At 41.7% G+C, this 19,865-nt stretch overlaps 1 protein-coding gene and 1 long non-coding RNA gene across 3 annotated transcripts; both read right to left on the minus strand.

Annotated features, from left to right (window-relative positions):
* Window positions 1-345: 345 nt before the first annotated feature.
* Window positions 346-7,256, minus strand: LOC133644490 (uncharacterized). Of its 2 annotated transcripts, none has more exons than XR_009824769.1 (5): window positions 7,124-7,256; window positions 849-871; window positions 696-746; window positions 548-616; window positions 346-478 (listed from the first exon to the last, which is right to left on the minus strand). It is a non-coding gene; the product is annotated as an uncharacterized LOC133644490 (long non-coding RNA). The 2 variants fall into 2 exon arrangements; XR_009824770.1 differs by lacking the exon at window positions 7,124-7,256 and adding an exon at window positions 3,420-3,540.
* Window positions 7,257-13,526: 6,270 nt separating this feature from the next.
* sec16b (SEC16 homolog B, endoplasmic reticulum export factor) lies at window positions 13,527-19,460 on the minus strand. The gene is made up of 15 exons (XM_062038455.1): window positions 19,322-19,460; window positions 19,016-19,251; window positions 18,873-18,949; window positions 18,744-18,801; window positions 18,303-18,660; window positions 15,452-15,513; window positions 15,247-15,385; window positions 14,953-15,174; window positions 14,788-14,885; window positions 14,567-14,648; window positions 14,377-14,494; window positions 14,207-14,318; window positions 14,034-14,139; window positions 13,809-13,946; window positions 13,527-13,699 (listed from the first exon to the last, which is right to left on the minus strand). Exons 2-15 carry the CDS (start codon window positions 19,147-19,149, stop codon window positions 13,568-13,570), a joined length of 1,836 nt encoding a protein of 611 aa, XP_061894439.1. The 5' UTR covers window positions 19,150-19,251; window positions 19,322-19,460; the 3' UTR covers window positions 13,527-13,567.
* Between the last annotated feature and the right edge of the window lie 405 nt (window positions 19,461-19,865).

Genomic DNA, 19,865 nt, shown 5'->3' on the forward strand with positions numbered 1-19,865 from the left:
TGGCCTGCCTGTAGTCCAGACATTGAAAATGTGTGGCGTGTAAAATATGAGAAGGGAGACTGTTGAACAACTTAAGCTGTACATCAAGCAAGAATGGGAAATAATTCCACTTCCAAAATGTGTCTCCTCACTTCCCAAACCTTTACTGAGTGTTGTTAAAAGGAAAGGCCATGTAACACACTGGTAAACATGCCTTTTTTTGCAATGTGTTGCTGCCATTACATTCTAAGTTGATGATTATTTAGTTTCTGAGTGTGAACATGAAATATCTTGTCTTTGCAGTCTATTTAATTGAATATAAGTTGAAAAGGATTTGTTGTATTCTCTTTTTATTTACACAACTTTGTATATTGGTACATATAGTGTATATTCTTTGATTACCTTCTTCAAGTGTGTGTATCGCTGCTGTGGTAAACATAATCAAGTGCAATCTCGCTGCCTGCTATAAAGCAGAACTGTCAGGTGATGATGTCACTTCCTGCAAGGACAGGAAATGGATATGAGATTGTGTGTGTGTGACTAAAACAAGATCGGAACTTCACTTCACCTGCGATCACTCCTGAATGTCTGGAGTTTTGGACTTGAACCATCCACGGAACCATCCAGACTTTGTGCTCTGAGGTCACATGATGGCTTATGAAATATAGAAGTAATATTAAGACGAGGATAAAGAAGTTGTTGGAGTGGCCACCCACCTGTGAAGAAAGCTGGTCGGTCCGCTCATTGGCTGAAGAACCATTTGACACCTGGCCCCGCCCCCAAAAGGCAAGCAGACATCCAAGACATGTTTAGTAAAAGGCTCCGCACCTGGGCGGCCATTTTTGTAGTCATTTAGTAGCACTCCTTACCTGCGTCACTCCAGGAGGCAGAGCTGAAAAAAAAAAAAAAAGGTAAATAAATGATTGACTAGTATAAAAACTATTTTCTTCAGTTAAAAAAAAAAATCTCAACTATAAAAAAAAAACAATTCACAAGTATAAAAACTCAATTGCAAGATAAAAGCAATTTTCCGCAAGTAAAAAAACTTTTTTCTTCAATAAAAAAGTTAATTACAAATATGAAAACAATTGTAATCAATCAAAATTATTCTCAAGTATAAAAACAATTATTTTCAAATTAAAACATTTTTACTCAAAGAAAAAACAATTCGCAATTTTGCAAATCAATCAATCAATCAATCAATCAATCAAAGTTGACTTATATAGCCCCAAATCACGAGTGTCTCAAAGGGCTGCACAAGCCACAACAACATCCCACACCAGGGCAAGGAAAAACTCAACCTAAAACTATTTTCTTCATTTAAAAAAACGATTCGCAACTACAAACATATATTTCATAATAAAAACCATTCACAAGTATAAAAACTATTTTCTTCAATTAAAAAAACTATTCACAAGCATATAAATTATTTCCTTTAATTAAAAAAAAACGATTAGCAAGTGTAAAATCCATTTTCTGCAAGTACAAAAATTATTCACACGTATAAAAAGAATTTTCTTCAGTTAAAAAAAAACAAAATGCAAGAAAAACACATTTTAATAAATATTTTGTTCAATAAAAAGTTAATTGCAAATATAAAAACAATTTTAATTATAAAAACAATATTTGCAAGTATAAAAACATTTGTTTTCAATTAAATAACGATTCAAGAGTATAAAAACTATTTTCCTCAACAACAAAAAAAACAATTCGCAACTTTGCAAGTAAACTAAAACATTTTCTGCAAGTAAAAAAAAACAATTCGCAAGCAGAAAAAAGTATTTTCTTCAATCCATTTTTCACAAGTACAAAAAAAATGATTCAATTAAAAAAAAAAGTGCAACTATAAAAATACATTTCATAAAAAAACGATTCACACATAAAAACAATTTTCTTTAATTAAAAGAAAGGAGTGTAAAAATGATTGTCTTCGTTTGGCAGGAATAATCCACTCACTCGGCACTCCAGTAACTCTCTACGTCAACAGGTGGTGCTGCTGAGTCCATTTAAGGGCGTCAGAGCTACTGCTATGTGCGCATTGTGCCGTCCGCCAGGAATTACAGAAAAGATGAAGAAAATGTCCTCCATGTAAAGAACCAGATTGGACAGTTGAAGCAAGATGGGTTTTAATTTTATGTGTAAGGTTCTCCTTATCACATCTTAGCAAAAAAAGTTTCAAAAAGAAACACATTTTCTTCCATTTTCAGGTTTTGTCGGAACTCCTGATGAAGTTTTCAGACATCTCCTACAACAACATCTCCTACAACAACATCTCCTACAACAACATCTCCTACAACAACATCTCCTACAACAACATCACCTACAACAACATCTCCTACAACAACATCTCCTACAACAACATCTCCTACAACAACATCACCTACAACAACATCTCCTACAACAACATCTCCTACAACAACATCTCCTACAACAACATCACCTACAACAACATCACCTACAACAACATCTCCTACAACAACATCTCCTACAACAACATCTCCTACAACAACATCTCCTACAACAACATCTCCTACAACAACATCTCCTACAACAACATCTCCTACAACAACATCTCCTACAACAACATCTCCTACAACAACATCTCCTACAACAACATCTCCTACAACAACATCTCCTACAACAACATCTCCTACAACAACATCTCCTACAACAACATCTCCTACAACAACATCACCTACAACAACATCTCCTACAACAACATCTCCTACAACAACATCACCTACAACAACATCTCCTACAACAACATCTCCTACAACAACATCTCCTACAACAACAGCACCTACAACAACATCACCTACAACAACATCTCCTACAACAACATCTCCTACAACAACAGCACCTACAACAACATCACCTACAACAACATCTCCTACAACAACATCTCCTACAACAACAGCACCTACAACAACATCTCCTACAACAACATCACCTACAACAACATCTCCTACAACAACATCTCCTACAACAACATCTCCTACAACAACATCTCCTACAACAACATCTCCTACAACAACATCTCCTACAACAACATCTCCTACAACAACAGCACCTACAACAACATCACCTACAACAACATCTCCTACAACAACATCTCCTACAACAGGGGTCGGCAACCCAAAATGTTGAAAGAGCCATATTGGGACCAAAAATACAAAAACAAATCTGTCTGGAGCCGCAAAAAATTAAAAGCCATACATACAGATTGTGTGTCTCACTGTGTCATGAGATATCAATTGAATTAAGAGGACTTAAAGGAAACTAAATGAGCTCAAATATAGCTACAAATGAGGCATAATGATGCAATATGTACATATAGCTAGCCTAAATAGCATGTTAGCATCGATTAGCTTGCAGTCATGCAGTGACCAAATATGTCTGATTAGCACTCCACACAAGTCAATAACATCAACAAAACTCACCTTTGTGCATTCACGCACAACGTTAAAAGTTTGGTGGACAAAATGAGACAGAAAAAGAAGTGGCATAAAACACGTCCTAGAAAGTCGGAGAAAGTTATACATGGACACAAACTAAGGTGAGTTCAAGGACTGCCAAAATTAGTGGGACAAAACGGCGCTCGCCAAATACCCGAATCAGTGAAGCATGTTTAATATAAACTGTGTGCTTTATAACAATTAGGGAGGTTTGTGTCATGTTTGTCCTCCTACAGAAACCATATTACAACAAAAAATATATTTTTTTCCGCTCATCTTTTTCCATTTTTCATACATTTTTGAAAAAGCTCCAGAGAGCCACTAGGGCGGCGCTAAACAGCCGCATGCGGCTCTAGAGCCGCGGGTTGCCGACCCCTGTCCTACAACAACATCTCCTACAACAACATCTCCTACAACAACATCTCCTACAACAACATCTCCTACAACAACATCTCCTACAACAACATCTCCTACAACAACATCTCCTACAACAACATCTCCTACAACAACATCTCCTACAACAACATCTCCTACAACAACATCTCCTACAACAACATCTCCTACAACAACATCTCCTACAACAGACCTGGGCATTCTGCGGCCCGCGGGCCGCATCCGGCCCTTTGTGCGTCCCTGTCCGGCCCGCGTGAGGCCAATTATAAATTACAAAATAAATTTAAAAAAGTATCTATGTCGAGTGTGCAATACAACAGTGCTGCTTTTGTTTTGAAAATCGTTATTTGTATTACTTCCGTGTGGACGTATGCGTGTGCGTGATTGTGAGTGAATGTGAACAGCTGCAATCATTAATTACAAAATAAAGTTGAAAAAACATCTATGTCGTGCGCGCAATACAACTGTGCTGCTTTTATTTTGAAAAGTATTATTTATGGGCGTGTGTCCGTGTGTAACCTGCGAGTGAAGGTGCACATGCAGCGACAAGTGATGCACGCTTTACACCCGAGACGCTAAAAAGAGAAAAGTTGATGAAGAATGGCGTGTTTTCAACAAGACATGGACTGCCAAGCAACGTTCCCTCTAAGGTGCGTGCCTGCGCAATTGCGCACTGCTCAAGCGTCCTCTGCGCGCAGCAAGTATATGCCGCGCACCAAATCAAATCCCATCTGAATTCTAAACAAAATAAACATATTTATTCTATGTAATTTTGCAATGCAACTTTGAGTGACAGTGACAACAAGCGGCCCTAACGGTGTTCGTCAACACCGTTCAATTGAACACCGTTCAATTATTGTAACGTCTATCGAGATGCTTCGAGGACAGGAATTATATCCATCACTTTATTGAGCAAAACTGTTTATATTCGGACATAACCACACCAAAAACATAAGTAAAACAATTCTATCTGGAAAAACTAGTCATTTTCTGCCGTACAAACCAGGCCAAAAGCAACTTGTCATCTGTCACCAACACGCATAGCACTAAACCACTGGTGCGTTTATGGCCACACAAAAAGTCGGACAACTCAAACACCACACAAAGTTACACTATGACTCCTTAGTCATACGTGTGCTTATTTTACTGTCATTTATTATTAATGTTAATTTATTTATATTAGTCATGGAATGCTGTTACACACACTATGTTGAAGTATTACTATTATTATGAATTATTATTATTATAATTATTATGTATCTTACGGTATATATCAAAAATAATATTGAGCAAAATTTAATTGAAATATTGTCGATGTGGCCCTCCAGCAGTGCTCGGGTTGCTCATGCGGCCCCTGGTAAAAATTAATTGCCCACCCCTGTCCTACAACATCTCCTACAACAACATCTCCTACAACAACAGCACCTACAACAACATCTCCTACAACAACATCTCCTACAACAACAGCACCTACAACAACATCTCCTACAACAACATCTCCTACAACAACATCTCCTACAACAACATCACCTACAACAACATCTCCTACAACAACAGCACCTACAACAACATCTCCTACAACAACATCTCCTACAACAACAGCACCTACAACAACATCTCCTACAACAACATCTCCTACAACAACATCTCCTACAACAACATCACCTACAACAACATCTCCTACAACAACATCACCTACAACAACATCTCCTACAACAACATCTCCTACAACAACATCTCCTACAACAACATCTCCTACAACAACATCTCCTACAACAACATCTCCTACAACAACATCTCCTACAACAACATCACCTACAACAACATCTCCTACAACAACATCTCCTACAACAACATCTCCTACAACAACATCTCCTACAACAACATCTCCTACAACAACATCTCCTACAACAACATCTCCTACAACAACAGCACCTACAACAACATCTCCTACAACAACAGCACCTACAACAACATCTCCTACAACAACATCTCCTACAACAACATCTCCTACAACAACATCTCCTACAACTACACAGTTTTTGTTATTGTTGTGTAAGGGTGCCCCCTTACGACATTTTAGCGGGAAAAAGTTTAGCAAAAAAATAAATAAATTCTGCCATTTCCGGGTTTTGTCGGGACTCCTGATGTAGTTTTGAGACATCTACATTTAAAGTAGGGATGTCCGATAATGGCTTTTTGCCGATATCCGATATGCCGATATTGTCCAACTCTTTAATTACCGATACCGATATCAACCGATATATACAGTCGTGGAATTAACACATTATTATGCCTAATTTGGACAACCAGGTATGGTGAAGATAAGGTACTTTTTAAAAAAATGAATCAAATAAAATAAGATAAATAAATTAAAAACATTATCTTGAATAAAAAAGAAAGTAAAACAATATAAAAACAGTTACATAGAAACTAGTAATGAATGAAAATGAGTAAAATGAAGTGTTAAAGGTTAGTACTATTAGTGGAGCAGCAGCACGCACAATCATGTGTGCTTACGGACTGTATCCCTTGCAGACTGTATTGATATATATTGATATATAATGTAGGAAGCAGAATATTAATAACACAAAGAAACAACCCTTTTGTGTGAATGAGTGTAAATGGGGGAGGGAGGTTTTTTGGGTTGGTGCACTAATTGTAAGTGTATCTTGTGTTTTTTATGTGGATTTAAAAAAAAATAATAAAAAAAATAAAAACCCCGATACTGATAATAAAAAAACAGATACCGATAATTTCCGATATTACATTTTAACGCATTTATCGTCCGATAATATCAGCAGACCGATATTATCGGACATCTCTAATTTAAAGCACCAGTATTGTGCTGCTGAAGCAAGACAGTTTTTGACATTTTTCTGTAAGGGTATTTACTCCCTTACGACATTTAGCGTACTTTATTTTCCGGAAAAAAATTAATTTTCTGCCATTTTCGGGTTTTGTCGGGAAATCTTACAGGTTAACTTACAGGTTGAGCTTGTGTCACTCTCTTCTGTCCGCCATTTTACTCCCCACACTGCTACTTCTTCTTTTTGGCAGACGTTTTTGTTTTTTTACTTGCAGAAAATAGTTTTTATACTTCCGAATTGTATTTTTGCTTACAGAAAATAGATTTTTTACTTTCTTTGTTTTGTTTAGGAAAATAGTTGTTTTTACTTGCGTATTATTGTGTGGGAGTCAAAAATTTTTGCGTGTTTGTGGAGTTTTTGGCAGTGATTTCGCTGCATAAACATCCCATAATAAACATCCCATAATAAACATGACATGACACTCACGCTGTACTGGTAAGGACGGCCCACTTTCCTGAGGTGAGATGCGGTCCACACCAGCACCAAGTGTGTTCTGTGGGTCCCAGGTGATGCGGTCCACACCAGCACCAAGTGTGTTCTGTGGGTCCCAGGTGATGCGGTCCACACCAGCACCAAGTGTGTTCTGTGGGTCCCAGGTGATGCGGTCCACACCAGCACCAAGTGTGTTCTGTGGGTCCCAGGTGATGCGGTCCACACCAGCACCAAGTGTGTTCTGTGGGTCCCAGGTGATGCGGTCCACACCAGCACCAAGTGTGTTCTGTGGGTCCCAGGTGATGCGGTCCACACCAGCACCGAGTGTGTTCTGTGGGTCCCAGGTGATGCGGTCCACACCAGCACCAAGTGTGTTCTGTGGGTCCCAGGTGATGCGGTCCACACCAGCACCGAGTGTGTTCTGTGGGTCCCAGGTGATGCGGTCCACACCAGCACCAAGTGTGTTCTGTGGGTCCCAGGTGATGCGGTCCACACCAGCACCGAGTGTGTTCTGTGGGTCCCAGGTGATGCGGTCCACACCAGCACCAAGTGTGTTCTGTGGGTCCCAGGTGATGCGGTCCACACCAGCACCGAGTGTGTTCTGTGGGTCCCAGGTGATGCGGTCCACACCAGCACCGAGTGTGTTCTGTGGGTCCCAGGTGATGCGGTCCACACCAGCACCAAGTGTGTTCTGTGGGTCCCAGGTGATGCGGTCCACACCAGCACCAAGTGTGTTCTGTGGGTCATAGGTGATGCGGTCCACACCAGCACCAAGTGTGTTCTGTGGGTCCCAGGTGATGCGGTCCACACCAGCACCGAGTGTGTTCTGTGGGTCCCAGGTGATGCGGTCCACACCAGCACCAAGTGTGTTCTGTGGGTCATAGGTGATGCGGTCCACACCAGCACCAAGTGTGTTCTGTGGGTCCCAGGTGATGCGGTCCACACCAGCACCAAGTGTGTTCTGTGGGTCCCAGGTGATGCGGTCCACACCAGCACCAAGTGTGTTCTGTGGGTCCCAGGTGATGCGGTCCACACCAGCACCGAGTGTGTTCTGTGGGTCCCAGGATGCTGGGTAGGTGTGAGGACTTTGAGTCCTGCAGAGAAAATACAAGTTATGTCTTTGTTGGCGCTACAGGAATTCTACACCTTTGTTTTTTACCATCCCTGACGTCCTTCGACATTCCAGGACGACTTTTGTCCCAAAGCGTGTCCACCCGGGGTTCTGCTGCCGTGAGGAGGTTCTGCTCCTGCGCTGGTGTCAGGTTCTGTTGGGAACAAGTCCTGATTGTTTTTGGAAGCAGCAACGATGCCCCCTAGTGGCCCAAAGTTGAAGCGCTACCTGAGAACTTGCTGACGTGTTCTTCAGCTTGAGGATGTTGGACCTCAGTCCTGTCAGAACCTTCCTTCTGGACCCACAACACATGACCATGTCGTCATCGCACCATTTCATGCTAATTTAACCAATCTTTGAGAATTATAGACTACAACTTCAGCGCCATTTTGGCCAATCCAACTTGTCTCCTTGCGTCATCTCATCTGTCTAATGTTTGTTTCCTTGAGTAGACCAAGCATCGTGTAACAACGGTTTCCTGTCTAGGACGCAGTGCATTCTGGGTAATGCAGTACATACTTTTTTACTTATACTTTTTATATATTCAATTCAACTTCATTTGAGAGAACAGATTGTCATTCGCAATGATGACCTAGCAAAGAGGCAGCATTCACATGTAAGAGATGTTGAAGTGTGATGATAATCTTTCGTCTGTCATCTACTAGGGTTGTCTCGATACCAAAATTTGGGTAATGGTACCAAAATGTATTTTGAAACTTTTCTAAATAAAGGGGACCACAAAAAAATCTTAGGGTGCATTAAAAATATGTTTTTTATTGCAATTTAGTCTTTATTTAAGATGTTGAACATACTAGACAACTTGTCTTTTAGTAGTAAGTAAACAAACAAAGACTCCTAATTAGTCTGCTGACGTATGCAGTAACATATTGTGTCATTTATACACCTATTATTTTGTACACATTATGAGGGACAAACTGTAAAAATTGATTATTAATCCACTTGTTCATTTCCTGTTAATATCTGCTTATTTTCTATTTGAACATGTTCTATCTACACTTCTGTTCAAATGTAATAATCACTTATTCTTCTCTTCTTTGATACTTGACATTAGTTTTGGATGATACCACACATTTAGGTATGGATGTGATACCAAGTAGTTACAGGATCATACATTGGTCATATTCAAAGTCCTCATGTGTGCAGGGACATATTTACTGACTTTATAAACATAATATGAAGTTTAAAAAAAGTAAAATAATGATTTAATCATAGTAGTATCGACTAGATACGCTCCTGTACTTGGTATCATTACAGTGGATGTCAGGTGTAGATCCACCCATGGCGTTTGTTTACATTGTGACGGCGGTGAGCTATTGTATCGTCCTACGCTGTGTAGTGAAGCATGTTTAGCTATTCCTCGTCCTCCAGTGATAATGATACTTGTAAGAAACTTACTTTATTTGTCGCCATGGAGACCAGGATTAGTGATTTAGAAGTAGCTAAAACACTGTGGATGGATGTTAGCCATGTCTTAAAGCAGCTCTTCCTGAGGGTGTTTCAGTGTTATAACTTCACCTTTATCTTGACTTTTTACACCATTCTCCCTTTTCTGTCTACACACTGTGTCTGCTTGTAAGTACTCTGTGTGTGTGCGCTGCCCAACATGCTCCTCTGCTTTTCTGTCTACACACTGTGTCTGCTTGTAAGTACTCTGTGTGTGTGCGCTGCCCAACATGCTCCTAAAACCAGCAATGTCACCACGTGACGACGCGCTGTCATGTCTGTAAAAAAAAAATATGGGGAACTGGTACTTTTCAAACAGAGTATAGTACCGTTTTTGATTCATTAGTACCGTGATACTATACTAGTAGCGCTATACCCTCCAACCTATCATCTATAGCACTATAGATCACTTTCAAGGGTTCACTCCTAACGTAAATGTGTTGGAACATAAATGAATGTTTAAGATGGACAAACTTTACAAGCGTAAAACACACAAGGAGAATGTCTGCAACTTGTGGACGACGGAGCAAACAGCGGACACTAAGAGAGCCTTCGGTGGCGTTTCCTTCTGCAATCATAATACAAATGACTATTATTAGTTATAATCAATTCAAACAGTAGTCCTTTGACCTTGACAATAATGTCTATGTTAAATCTTTTTGGCGAAACCCTCGGCTTCTATTTAAAGTTAAGGCTACAAGCGACACTTAAAACGTTGATAACACATCCATAAAATCAACAAGTTATTCAAAAAATATAACCCTCAAAACATTGCAACTTTTACGCATGCAATTTGATATTTTCTTTTAATTTTGCAAAGCTAAAAACGGACAAAAAAATGATTTTTCTTACATTTTTACTGTCATTTTTTTTTGTTTGATTTTTTTATCGGCAATGCGCTGTCGGTCATCAAAACTTGAGCTGCGGTCCGGGAACTTTGGACACGTCTGGCCTAAAGTCTGCGCAAAGGTATTAAAACTTGTCATTTAATACACATAATGTACCAAAAAAAATACAGGTGAAAGTCAAAACATTTTACAAACGTGTAAAAGTCCTTTTCAGTATTTCAACTTCAAATGTGAAATTAATATCATTCCATAGAAAGTAGTGTTGTACGGTATACCGGTACTAGTATAGTACTGCAATACTAATAAATCATATTCAGTACTATATCTCCTCTAAAAAGTACCGGTCCCTGCCCCCCCCCCCTCCCTCCCTTTTTTTTTTTTAAACGGGCATGACGGCGCGTCGTCGTCAAGTCATGACATTGCTGGTTTTAGGAGCATGTTGGGCAGCGCACACACACAGAGTACTTACAAGCAGACACAGTGTGTAGACAGAAAAGCAGAGGAGCATGTTGGGCAGCGCACACACACAGAGTACTTACAAGCAGACACAGTGTGTAGACAGAAAAGCAGAGGAGCATGTTGGGCAGCGCACACACACAGAGTACTTACAAGCAGACACAGTGTGTAGACAGAAAAGGGAGAATGGACGCATTTTGGTGTAAAAAGTCAAGATAAAGGTGAAGTTATAACACTGAAACACCCTCAGGAAGAGATGCTTTAACACATGGCTAACTAGCTAGCGGCTAACGTCCATCTGCAGTGTTTTAGCTACTTCTAAATCACTAATCCTGGTCTCCATGGTGAGAAATAAAGTACATTTCGTACAAATACCATTATCACTGCAGGACGAGGAATAGCTAAACATGTTTCACTACACACCGTAGGAGGATACAATAGCTCACCGCCGTCACAATGTAAACAAATGCCATGGGTGGATCTACACCTGACATCCACTGTAATGATACCAAGTACAAGAGCGTATCTAGTCGATACTACTATGATTGCAGCAATATTTTTTTAGCATCACAAAATCTTTTTTCATTTAAAAAAAAAATGTATATTATGTTTATAAACTCAGTTATTTATAATGATGACCAATGTATGATCCTGTAACTACTTGGTATCGGATCCATACCTAAATGTGTGGTATCATCCAAAACTAATGTCAAGTATCAAAGAAGAGAAGAATAAGTGATTATTACATTTGAACAGAAGTGTAGATAGAACATGTTCAAACAGAAAATAAGCAGATATTAACAGTAAATGAACAAGTAGATTAATAATCCATTTTTACAGTTTGTCCCTCATAATGTGTAGAAAATAATAGGTGTATAAATGACACAATATGTTACTGCATACGACTAATTAGGAGTCTTTGTTTGTTTACTTACTACTAAAAGACAAGTTGTCACTATTTTATTGAAGGACTAAATGACAATAATAAACATATGTTTCATGTACTCTTAAGATTTTTTTTACAATAAAGCCAATAATGACATTTTTTGTGGTCCCCTTTATTAAGCAAAGTATCGAAAAACATTTTGGTACCAATACCAAAATACTGGTATCGAGACAACCCAAAACAAAGTAAAATATGTCAAGCTTTTATTTGTTAGAATTTTGATCATCATTGTTTGCAGTTTTTAAAAACTGAAAATGACCTGAAATGTTCAAACTTGAGATTTGCATAAGCCATAATGGTCAAAATGATATCAAAAAGAAGGCTTGAGTTGCATGTTAATAGTTTGTCATATTTGACTTCCACCTTGTGAATGTCATCGCTGGTGTAAACAAACCTTCACACAATATTCTCTTTTTTTGAGTTTCACCTGTATGTAGGTTTTTTATTTTATTTTTTACGTATGTAATAGAATAATAAATACATTTTAAATAATATGTAATTAAATGAAAAATAGTGTTTTATTTCAAATTAAATAAGATTCATCATGTATTTATTAATGATTTAATAATCAAATAAATGCATATTACCCTGAACAAAGACCTCCTATTTTTGAATTTCACCTGTATATATGTTTTTTATTTAATTTTTTACGTATGTAATAAAATAATAAATACATTTCAAATAATATGTAATTAAATGAAAAATAGTGTTTTATTTAAAATTAAATAAGATTTATCATTTATTTATTAATGATTTAATAATCAAATAAATGCATATTACCCTGAACAAAGACCTCCTATTTTTGAGTTTCACCTGTATATATGTTTTTTATTTAATTTTTTACGTATGTAATAAAATAATAAATACATTTTAAATAGTATGTAATTAAATGAAAAATAGTGTTTTATTTAAAATTAAATAAGATTTATTAGAGTGTCCGCCCTGAGATGGGTAGGTTGGAGTTCAAATCCCAGCCGAGTCATACCAAAGACTATAAAAATGGGACCCATAACCTCCCTGCTTGGCACTCAGCATCAAGGGTTGGAGTTGGGGGTTAAATCTCCAAAATGATTCCCGGGCGCGGCGCCGCTGCTGCCCACTGCTCCCCAAGGGGATGGGACAAATGCAGAGGACAAATTTTACCACATCTAGTGTGTGTGTGACAATCATTGGTACTTTAATCTTTATTTATTAATGATTTAATAATCAAATAAATGCATATTACCCTGAACAAAGACCTCCTATTTTTGAGTTTCACCTGTATATGTTTTTTATTTTATTTTTTATGTATGTAATAAAATAATAAATACATTTTAAATAATATGTAATTAAATGAAAAATAGTGTTTTATTTAAAATTAAATAAGATTTATCATTTATTTATTAATGATTTAATAATCAAATAAATGCATATTACCCTGAACAAAGACCTCCTATTTTTGAGTTTCACCTGTATATATGTTTTTTATTTTATTTGTTGTAAAATATTAACAATTTTTAATTGAAATACATATTATTTGAAATGATCATTATTAGTGATCTGAACAAAGACCTGCTATTTAGCTGACATAGAACTAGAAAGTCTTTTCAATGAGAAAAGGTAGTTTCATGCATTCAAATGTAATAAAGAAAGTCATCCAATAAAAGTGAACTCGCCAGTAAACGATGGAGTCTGGACCGCAGTTCTGTCAGCCATCTTGGCTCCGCACTGATTGGACCTTCTATGTGTGTGAGGCGCTCGGCCAGCTGTGGAGGAGGAGGAGGAGGAGGAGGAGGAGGAGGAGGAGCTTTCAGGTTCTTTCTTTGGTTCACGTCAAAGAAGCACTTATTGAAAGTCCAAACCCGCGAAGAGCACCTTGATGAGCTCCTCCGTCAGAACACGGAAGCCTCCTGGCTGCGTGAGGAGGGTCCGGCCCACAACCTCGCAGTAGTGGAACGCCGGACAAGCCAGTCCACAATCCAGAAGACGAGTTGCGTACAGAAACTTGAAGACCTGGACAACAAGTTGGTTTTGGGACACAGTTCTTCAGTGAAACGTCTTGGAGAAAACATCTCGGAGAAAACTCTCACTGTCTCCTACCTGGAAGGACGGGATGGAAAAGTGTTTGGCGCCGAGCGTCCGGCAGTACTCGTATATTTCGGTGCGGCGGATGGCGGCGTCGGAGGCGAAGCGCCGAAAGGTGTCCCTGAAGGAGACAAACAGGAAGTGAGCGCACAAACGGGTCAAGCCTTCCCGTTGGCGTCGCGGCTCACTTGTGGCTACGGCCCAGCAGGACCATCCTGGCCGTCGTCTCGCCGAAGGCGCCGAAAGGAACGCCGCTCGTCAGGTAGCAGACGTGGGCGGCGTGCAGCAGGCCTCGGGAGGCTGCGCGTGGACCAGAGTCAGTGTCCGGAAGGACAACCGCCGCCGGTCAGGATCTTACCTAGCGTGTCTCCCATGGCGACCACGGCTCGCCGCCGGAGGGTGGGGTCTCCTGTCTCGTTGGACAGCATCACGGCCAGGTGAGGACGCCAGTTGGCCCGGTCGAGACCGCCAAAGCACTGCGTGACGACACGATGGCGACATGGAGACACCAGATCACGTCTAGGCGAGGTTGTGTACGCGCGTGTTACCGTGGCGACGGCTGGGATCCTGCCTGACAGCAGCTGGAAGAGGGTCTGGAGCGGGTCGGCGGCGCTCACCTGCCCGGTGAACCTGCCGTACAACACCTGGTCACGTGACACTTCCCAGTCTGAGGACCGCCTCTCGTTGCCGTGGGTAACGGGATTGGCAAACGTGCACAAAGGAGACAGGAGGAGTACACCTGCACGGCGTCCTCCAATCAGCCGCTCACCTGTCCAGCACGGTGGTGTAGGACCTCGCGTCCATTTTGCTGGCTAGGAAGAGGGCGTGTCCCCACAGGCCGCCGCCCATAGCCGACTCGAGAGCCTCCTGTGAAGCACACAGCAAAAGTCATGTCATCGTTTAAGGTCACATGACAACGAAGGCGGGGCGGGACCTTCTTCCTCCCGGCCAATAGCAGCTGAGTGTAGCCGTGCAGACTTTTCTTAGACATCTCCGCACTCCAGCTTCCCGTCAGGAGGTCGTCTCCCAGGCTCGGAGGCGCCTGGGCGACATTGTCCTCACTGAAGTCGATAAGCGCCACATCGGCGGGCGCGACGCTTCCGTCCGAGCGCCATCCCGCCATCAGCAGCTCCGCCACATCGGAGCCGACTATTTGCTGGAAAAAGAGAGCGGCTTGAGGGAAATTAACTTCTTTTTTTGGACGTCGCGGGCAATATAAGTCTCTTACGCCGTTCTGCCTGCACAGCAATACCAGGATGTTCCACAAGAGGGCAGCAGAGCTCCTGTCCTGCACGTCGTCATCTTTGCTGCAGGCTAGCGCCCTCTGGCGGGCAAAGTCAATGGCGTCCACTTTGTGCAAGCCCTCCCTAAAAATAAAAGCGTTGGATTATGGAACCTGATGGGCGACCTGGGCTTTGCCAGGCGGTCGGTACCGAGTTAAAGGTCCTGGAAAGTTCCTCATCTCCTGCTGTTCCTGGGTCTTGCTCAGGAGGACCTAACAAACACAAATAAATGAACATAGAATAGGATCTAATTAGGGATGGCTCCCGTTGACATCTGAGTCGATATTCTACCGCTAATCAACGCTACCAATTTTTGGTATTTTTCTGTGTTGATGAATAATTGATTGGTTTGGATAATAAAATCATTTATAAAAGGGACGATGCTGACAGCAGCTGTCTTGTTGTTGTGTCCTGAGTCATGATCACATGTGACATGTGACATGTGACATGTGACAGACACTAGCTTGCAAGTCCAAGACCAGCGTCTGGTCCAAGACTAGCGTCTGGCTCATGGTGTGTTGGTCATTTCAGTCCCTGCAGTCTCGTGTTGCGCCCTACAAAGTAGTAACAGTGCAAGTATTGCACCAATTACGCAGCAGCTGTGCCATTGTAACGTGCATTTTAGTTGTGCTTTTCAGTCACAAATTTGAAGGCGTTGAAATGAAAAAGTGAAATCGGTAGCATGTCAATAGCAAAGCTAACGTGTATAAGAATCACGCTAGTGCGTTTGAGGAAAAATGAAGCCATACTTTACTCACGTTGAAGCGGTTTGTTTTTTAGTCCATTTCTTTGTTGGCATTGTAAAAATTGCAACATTACCTGGAGGTGGTTTGGCTGAGTCCGCTCTCAGTGCTGCTGGAGTGGATCGCCAAGTGCAGAAATGCAAAGAGCCGATGTTTTGTTGAAAAAATGAGCTGCTACGTCGAGAAAAAGCTACCAGTTGCATAACTTGATGGCCGTGTCGAAGTTTTGAAACACCGATTTAAATATCAAATAATGCTCCCACTACTGTACTAACCATCATATAATGCTCCCACTACTGTACTAACCATCATATAATGCTCCCACTACTGTACTAGCCATCATATAATGCTCCCACTACTGTACTAACCATCATATAATGCTCCCACTACTGTACTAACCATCATATAATGCTCCCACTACTGTACTAACCATCATATAATGCTCCCACTACTGTACTAACCATCATATAATGCTCCCACTACTGTACTAACCATCATATAATGCTCCCACTACTGTACTAACCATCATATAATGCTCCCACTACTGTACTAACCATCATATAATGCTCCCACTACTGTACTAACCATCATATAATGCTCCCACTACTGTACTAGCCATCATATAATGCTCCCACTACTGTACTAGCCATCATATAATGCTCCCACTACTGTACTAACCATCATATAATGCTCCCACTACTGTACTAGCCATCATATAATGCTCCCACTACTGTACTAGCCATCATATAATGCTCCCACTACTGTACTAGCCATCATATAATGCTCCCACTACTGTACTAACCATCATATAATGCTCCCACTACTGTACTAACCATCATATAATGCTCCCACTACTGTACTAAGTAGTCAAGCACGACTATTATTGTTGTACTTTTCACTTTCTTGTTTTCAATGAAATTGCCGTTGCAGTTCAAATTTGTAATGAAAAGAAAAACGTAGGCTATTATTAGCGTCAATATGAATTTATTCACGCCCTAATTGTCAACATCAGGGGTCCCCAAAGTTTTTGTTTTGGGGGCCACATTGGGTTAAACAAATTTGTCCAGGGGCTGGGCTATCTAATTGTGTGTATATATATATACATATATATATATATATATATATATATATATATATATATATATATATATATATATATATATATATTAGGGCTGTGAATCTTTGGGTGTCCCACGATTCGATTCAATATTGATTCTTGGGGTCACGATTCGATTCAAAATTTATTTTTTCCCCCGATTCAACGCGGTTCTCGATTCAAAAACGATATTTTCCCGATTCAAAAGGATTCTCTATTCATTCAATACATAGATTTCAGCAGGATCTACCCCAGTCTGCTGACATGCAAGCAGAGTAGTAGATTTTTGAAATCACCTGCAATTGAAGCCATGTTTACTTCTGTAAACACTGCAGTGCATGCGGGTCACATTGCATTCACATTAGTAAACACTGCAGTGCATGCGGGTCACATTGCATTCACATTAGTAAACACTGCAGTGCATGCGGGTCACATTGCATTCACATTAGTAAACACTGCAGTGCATGCGGGTCACATTGCATTCACATTAGTAAACACTGCAGTGCATGCGGGTCACATTGCATTCACATTAGTAAACACTGCAGTGCATGCGGGTCACATTGCATTCACATTAGTAAACACTGCAGTGCATGCGGGTCACATTGCATTCACATTAGTAAACACTGCAGTGCATGCGGGTCACATTGCATTCACATTAGTAAACACTGCAGTGCATGCGGGTCACATTGCATTCACATTAGTAAACACTGCAGTGCATGCGGGTCACATTGCATTCACATTAGTAAACACTGCAGTGCATGCGGGTCACATTACATTCACATTAGTAAACACTGCAGTGCATGCGGGTCACATTGCATTCACATTAGTAAACACTGCAGTGCATGTGGGTCACATTGCATTCACATTAGTAAACACTGCAGTGCATGCGGGTCACATTGCATTCACATTAGTAAACACTGCAGTGCATGCGGGTCACATTGCATTCACATTAGTAAACACTGCAGTGCATGCGGGTCACATTGCATTCACATTAGTAAACACTGCAGTGCATGCTGGTCACATTGCATTCACATTAGTAAACACTGCAGTGCATGCTGGTCACATTGCATTCACATTAGTAAAAGCCCACAATGTGAACGGCCACTAAAAAGATGGGATTTGACACCAAAAACCCCGCAACCATAGTAACACATCACGTTACCTCCAGACTGTGAATCTCCACGTGGCTCAGGTGGTCTTGTGCCCAGCGCCCGGGCGTCACCCTCACCAGCTGACCCGCGGGTCCAAAGCTGGCCACGGCGTGAGGGCTGCAGAACTTGAGAGGAGCCGCCGGGCAACTGGGACCTGTGTGGGGCGCAGACTTCCAGTCAAGATGGCCGCCGCGTGGCGAACACGTTTGACCGTGCCACTTGCCTGAGTCCACTTGTTGGCCCCCGTTGATGTACTGACCCAGCTCGTTGCTGCTGCACCACAATCCTGAAGCTGTGGAAGCTTCTAAGGAGTCTTTGGACGCACGCTCCGCTTGGTCTCTGAGGTCACATGACGCCCTTTTGGAATGACTTTGAAGAAGTCATGTGACAAGATGTGCATTTGAAATAACCAATTAATATGCGGTAGTTCTGCAGAGGGGGCGTGGCCTCACCTGTAGGAGTTTGGCTGTGCCCCCCAGGACTCCTGAGGCCACCAGGAGGCGTGGTGGTCTTGGCGGTCACAGGAACAAGTGATGAGGGTGGTGCTTAGCAGTCTCACAAAGGCAGGGCGGCCATCTTACCTGCGTTGTAGTGGTCATGGTACGCGTAGGTGGCGCCGTAGTCCCACGGAGCGTACGCCGGGTAGTCGTATCCTCGCCTGGAGAAACACGGCAGCCATCTTTGTTACGTACAAGCACACTTGCATTCTTTACATGCTGCACACCTGCTGGGGGGTTGCTGCTGATCCAGGGGGGTCTCCAGGTTCTGGACAGGACCGCTGTAGTGCCGAGTCCAGTAATGGTGCTGGGGCCCTGGAGGACCCTGCTCGTGCCTGTGAGGGCGACCTCTCCAGTCCATGCTTAGTACACAGCTGAGGTTGCCAGGCAACAACTGTTCTTAAGTTGCCCCATGGAAAGTCACTTTAACTGTCGCGGCGCCGCCCGGTGGAGGAACACCAAACTACAAAGAAGGGGAAAAAAGAAGAAAATAGCATCTTGAGACGATTTGTTGTTGTTCTTCTTCTTCTTACCTCTCAGCCACGCACAAGGAGTCAAAGTTCATCCAAGGCTTCCACATAGCAGGAAACACGTGATAGCAGCAGGTCAAAGGTCAACACGCACGACATCAAAGCGTGTCAACATCTTGTCTGTTGTTTGGACAACTTCCGGGTTGAGCGAGACAGCCGCGCGGGTGAACAAAGCCCCAAAACACGTCCTGTGTGTGCCACGTTGGCGGGAAATACGCCGCCCTGATCCCGGGTCAGATTTATCCCGCATCAGTCACGCCTGTAGTGCGCGAGCCGGCTGACCTCAGGTCAGCAAGTGTCAGCACCGCCGCCGCCGCGGGAGACACCAACGTTGGTTGTGCGGGTTCAAATGTCAATTAAAACAATGAAATTATATCCGTAAAGTATTTTATTTTATAAAGTGTTTAAACTGAAATAACCGCAGTGTGTCGTTTCGGCCACGGGGTGCCGCTGTTCGCGCAAAGACGGCCACAAAGAGGGCGAGGCCATGTGGCCAGTGGGCGGGGTTATGCAAATGAGGGCGGCTCTGAGGCTCTGAAGAGGCTGA

This window comes from Entelurus aequoreus, linkage group LG27, assembly GCF_033978785.1.
Source record: "Entelurus aequoreus isolate RoL-2023_Sb linkage group LG27, RoL_Eaeq_v1.1, whole genome shotgun sequence".
In the NCBI taxonomy this organism is placed as follows: domain Eukaryota; kingdom Metazoa; phylum Chordata; class Actinopteri; order Syngnathiformes; family Syngnathidae; genus Entelurus; species Entelurus aequoreus.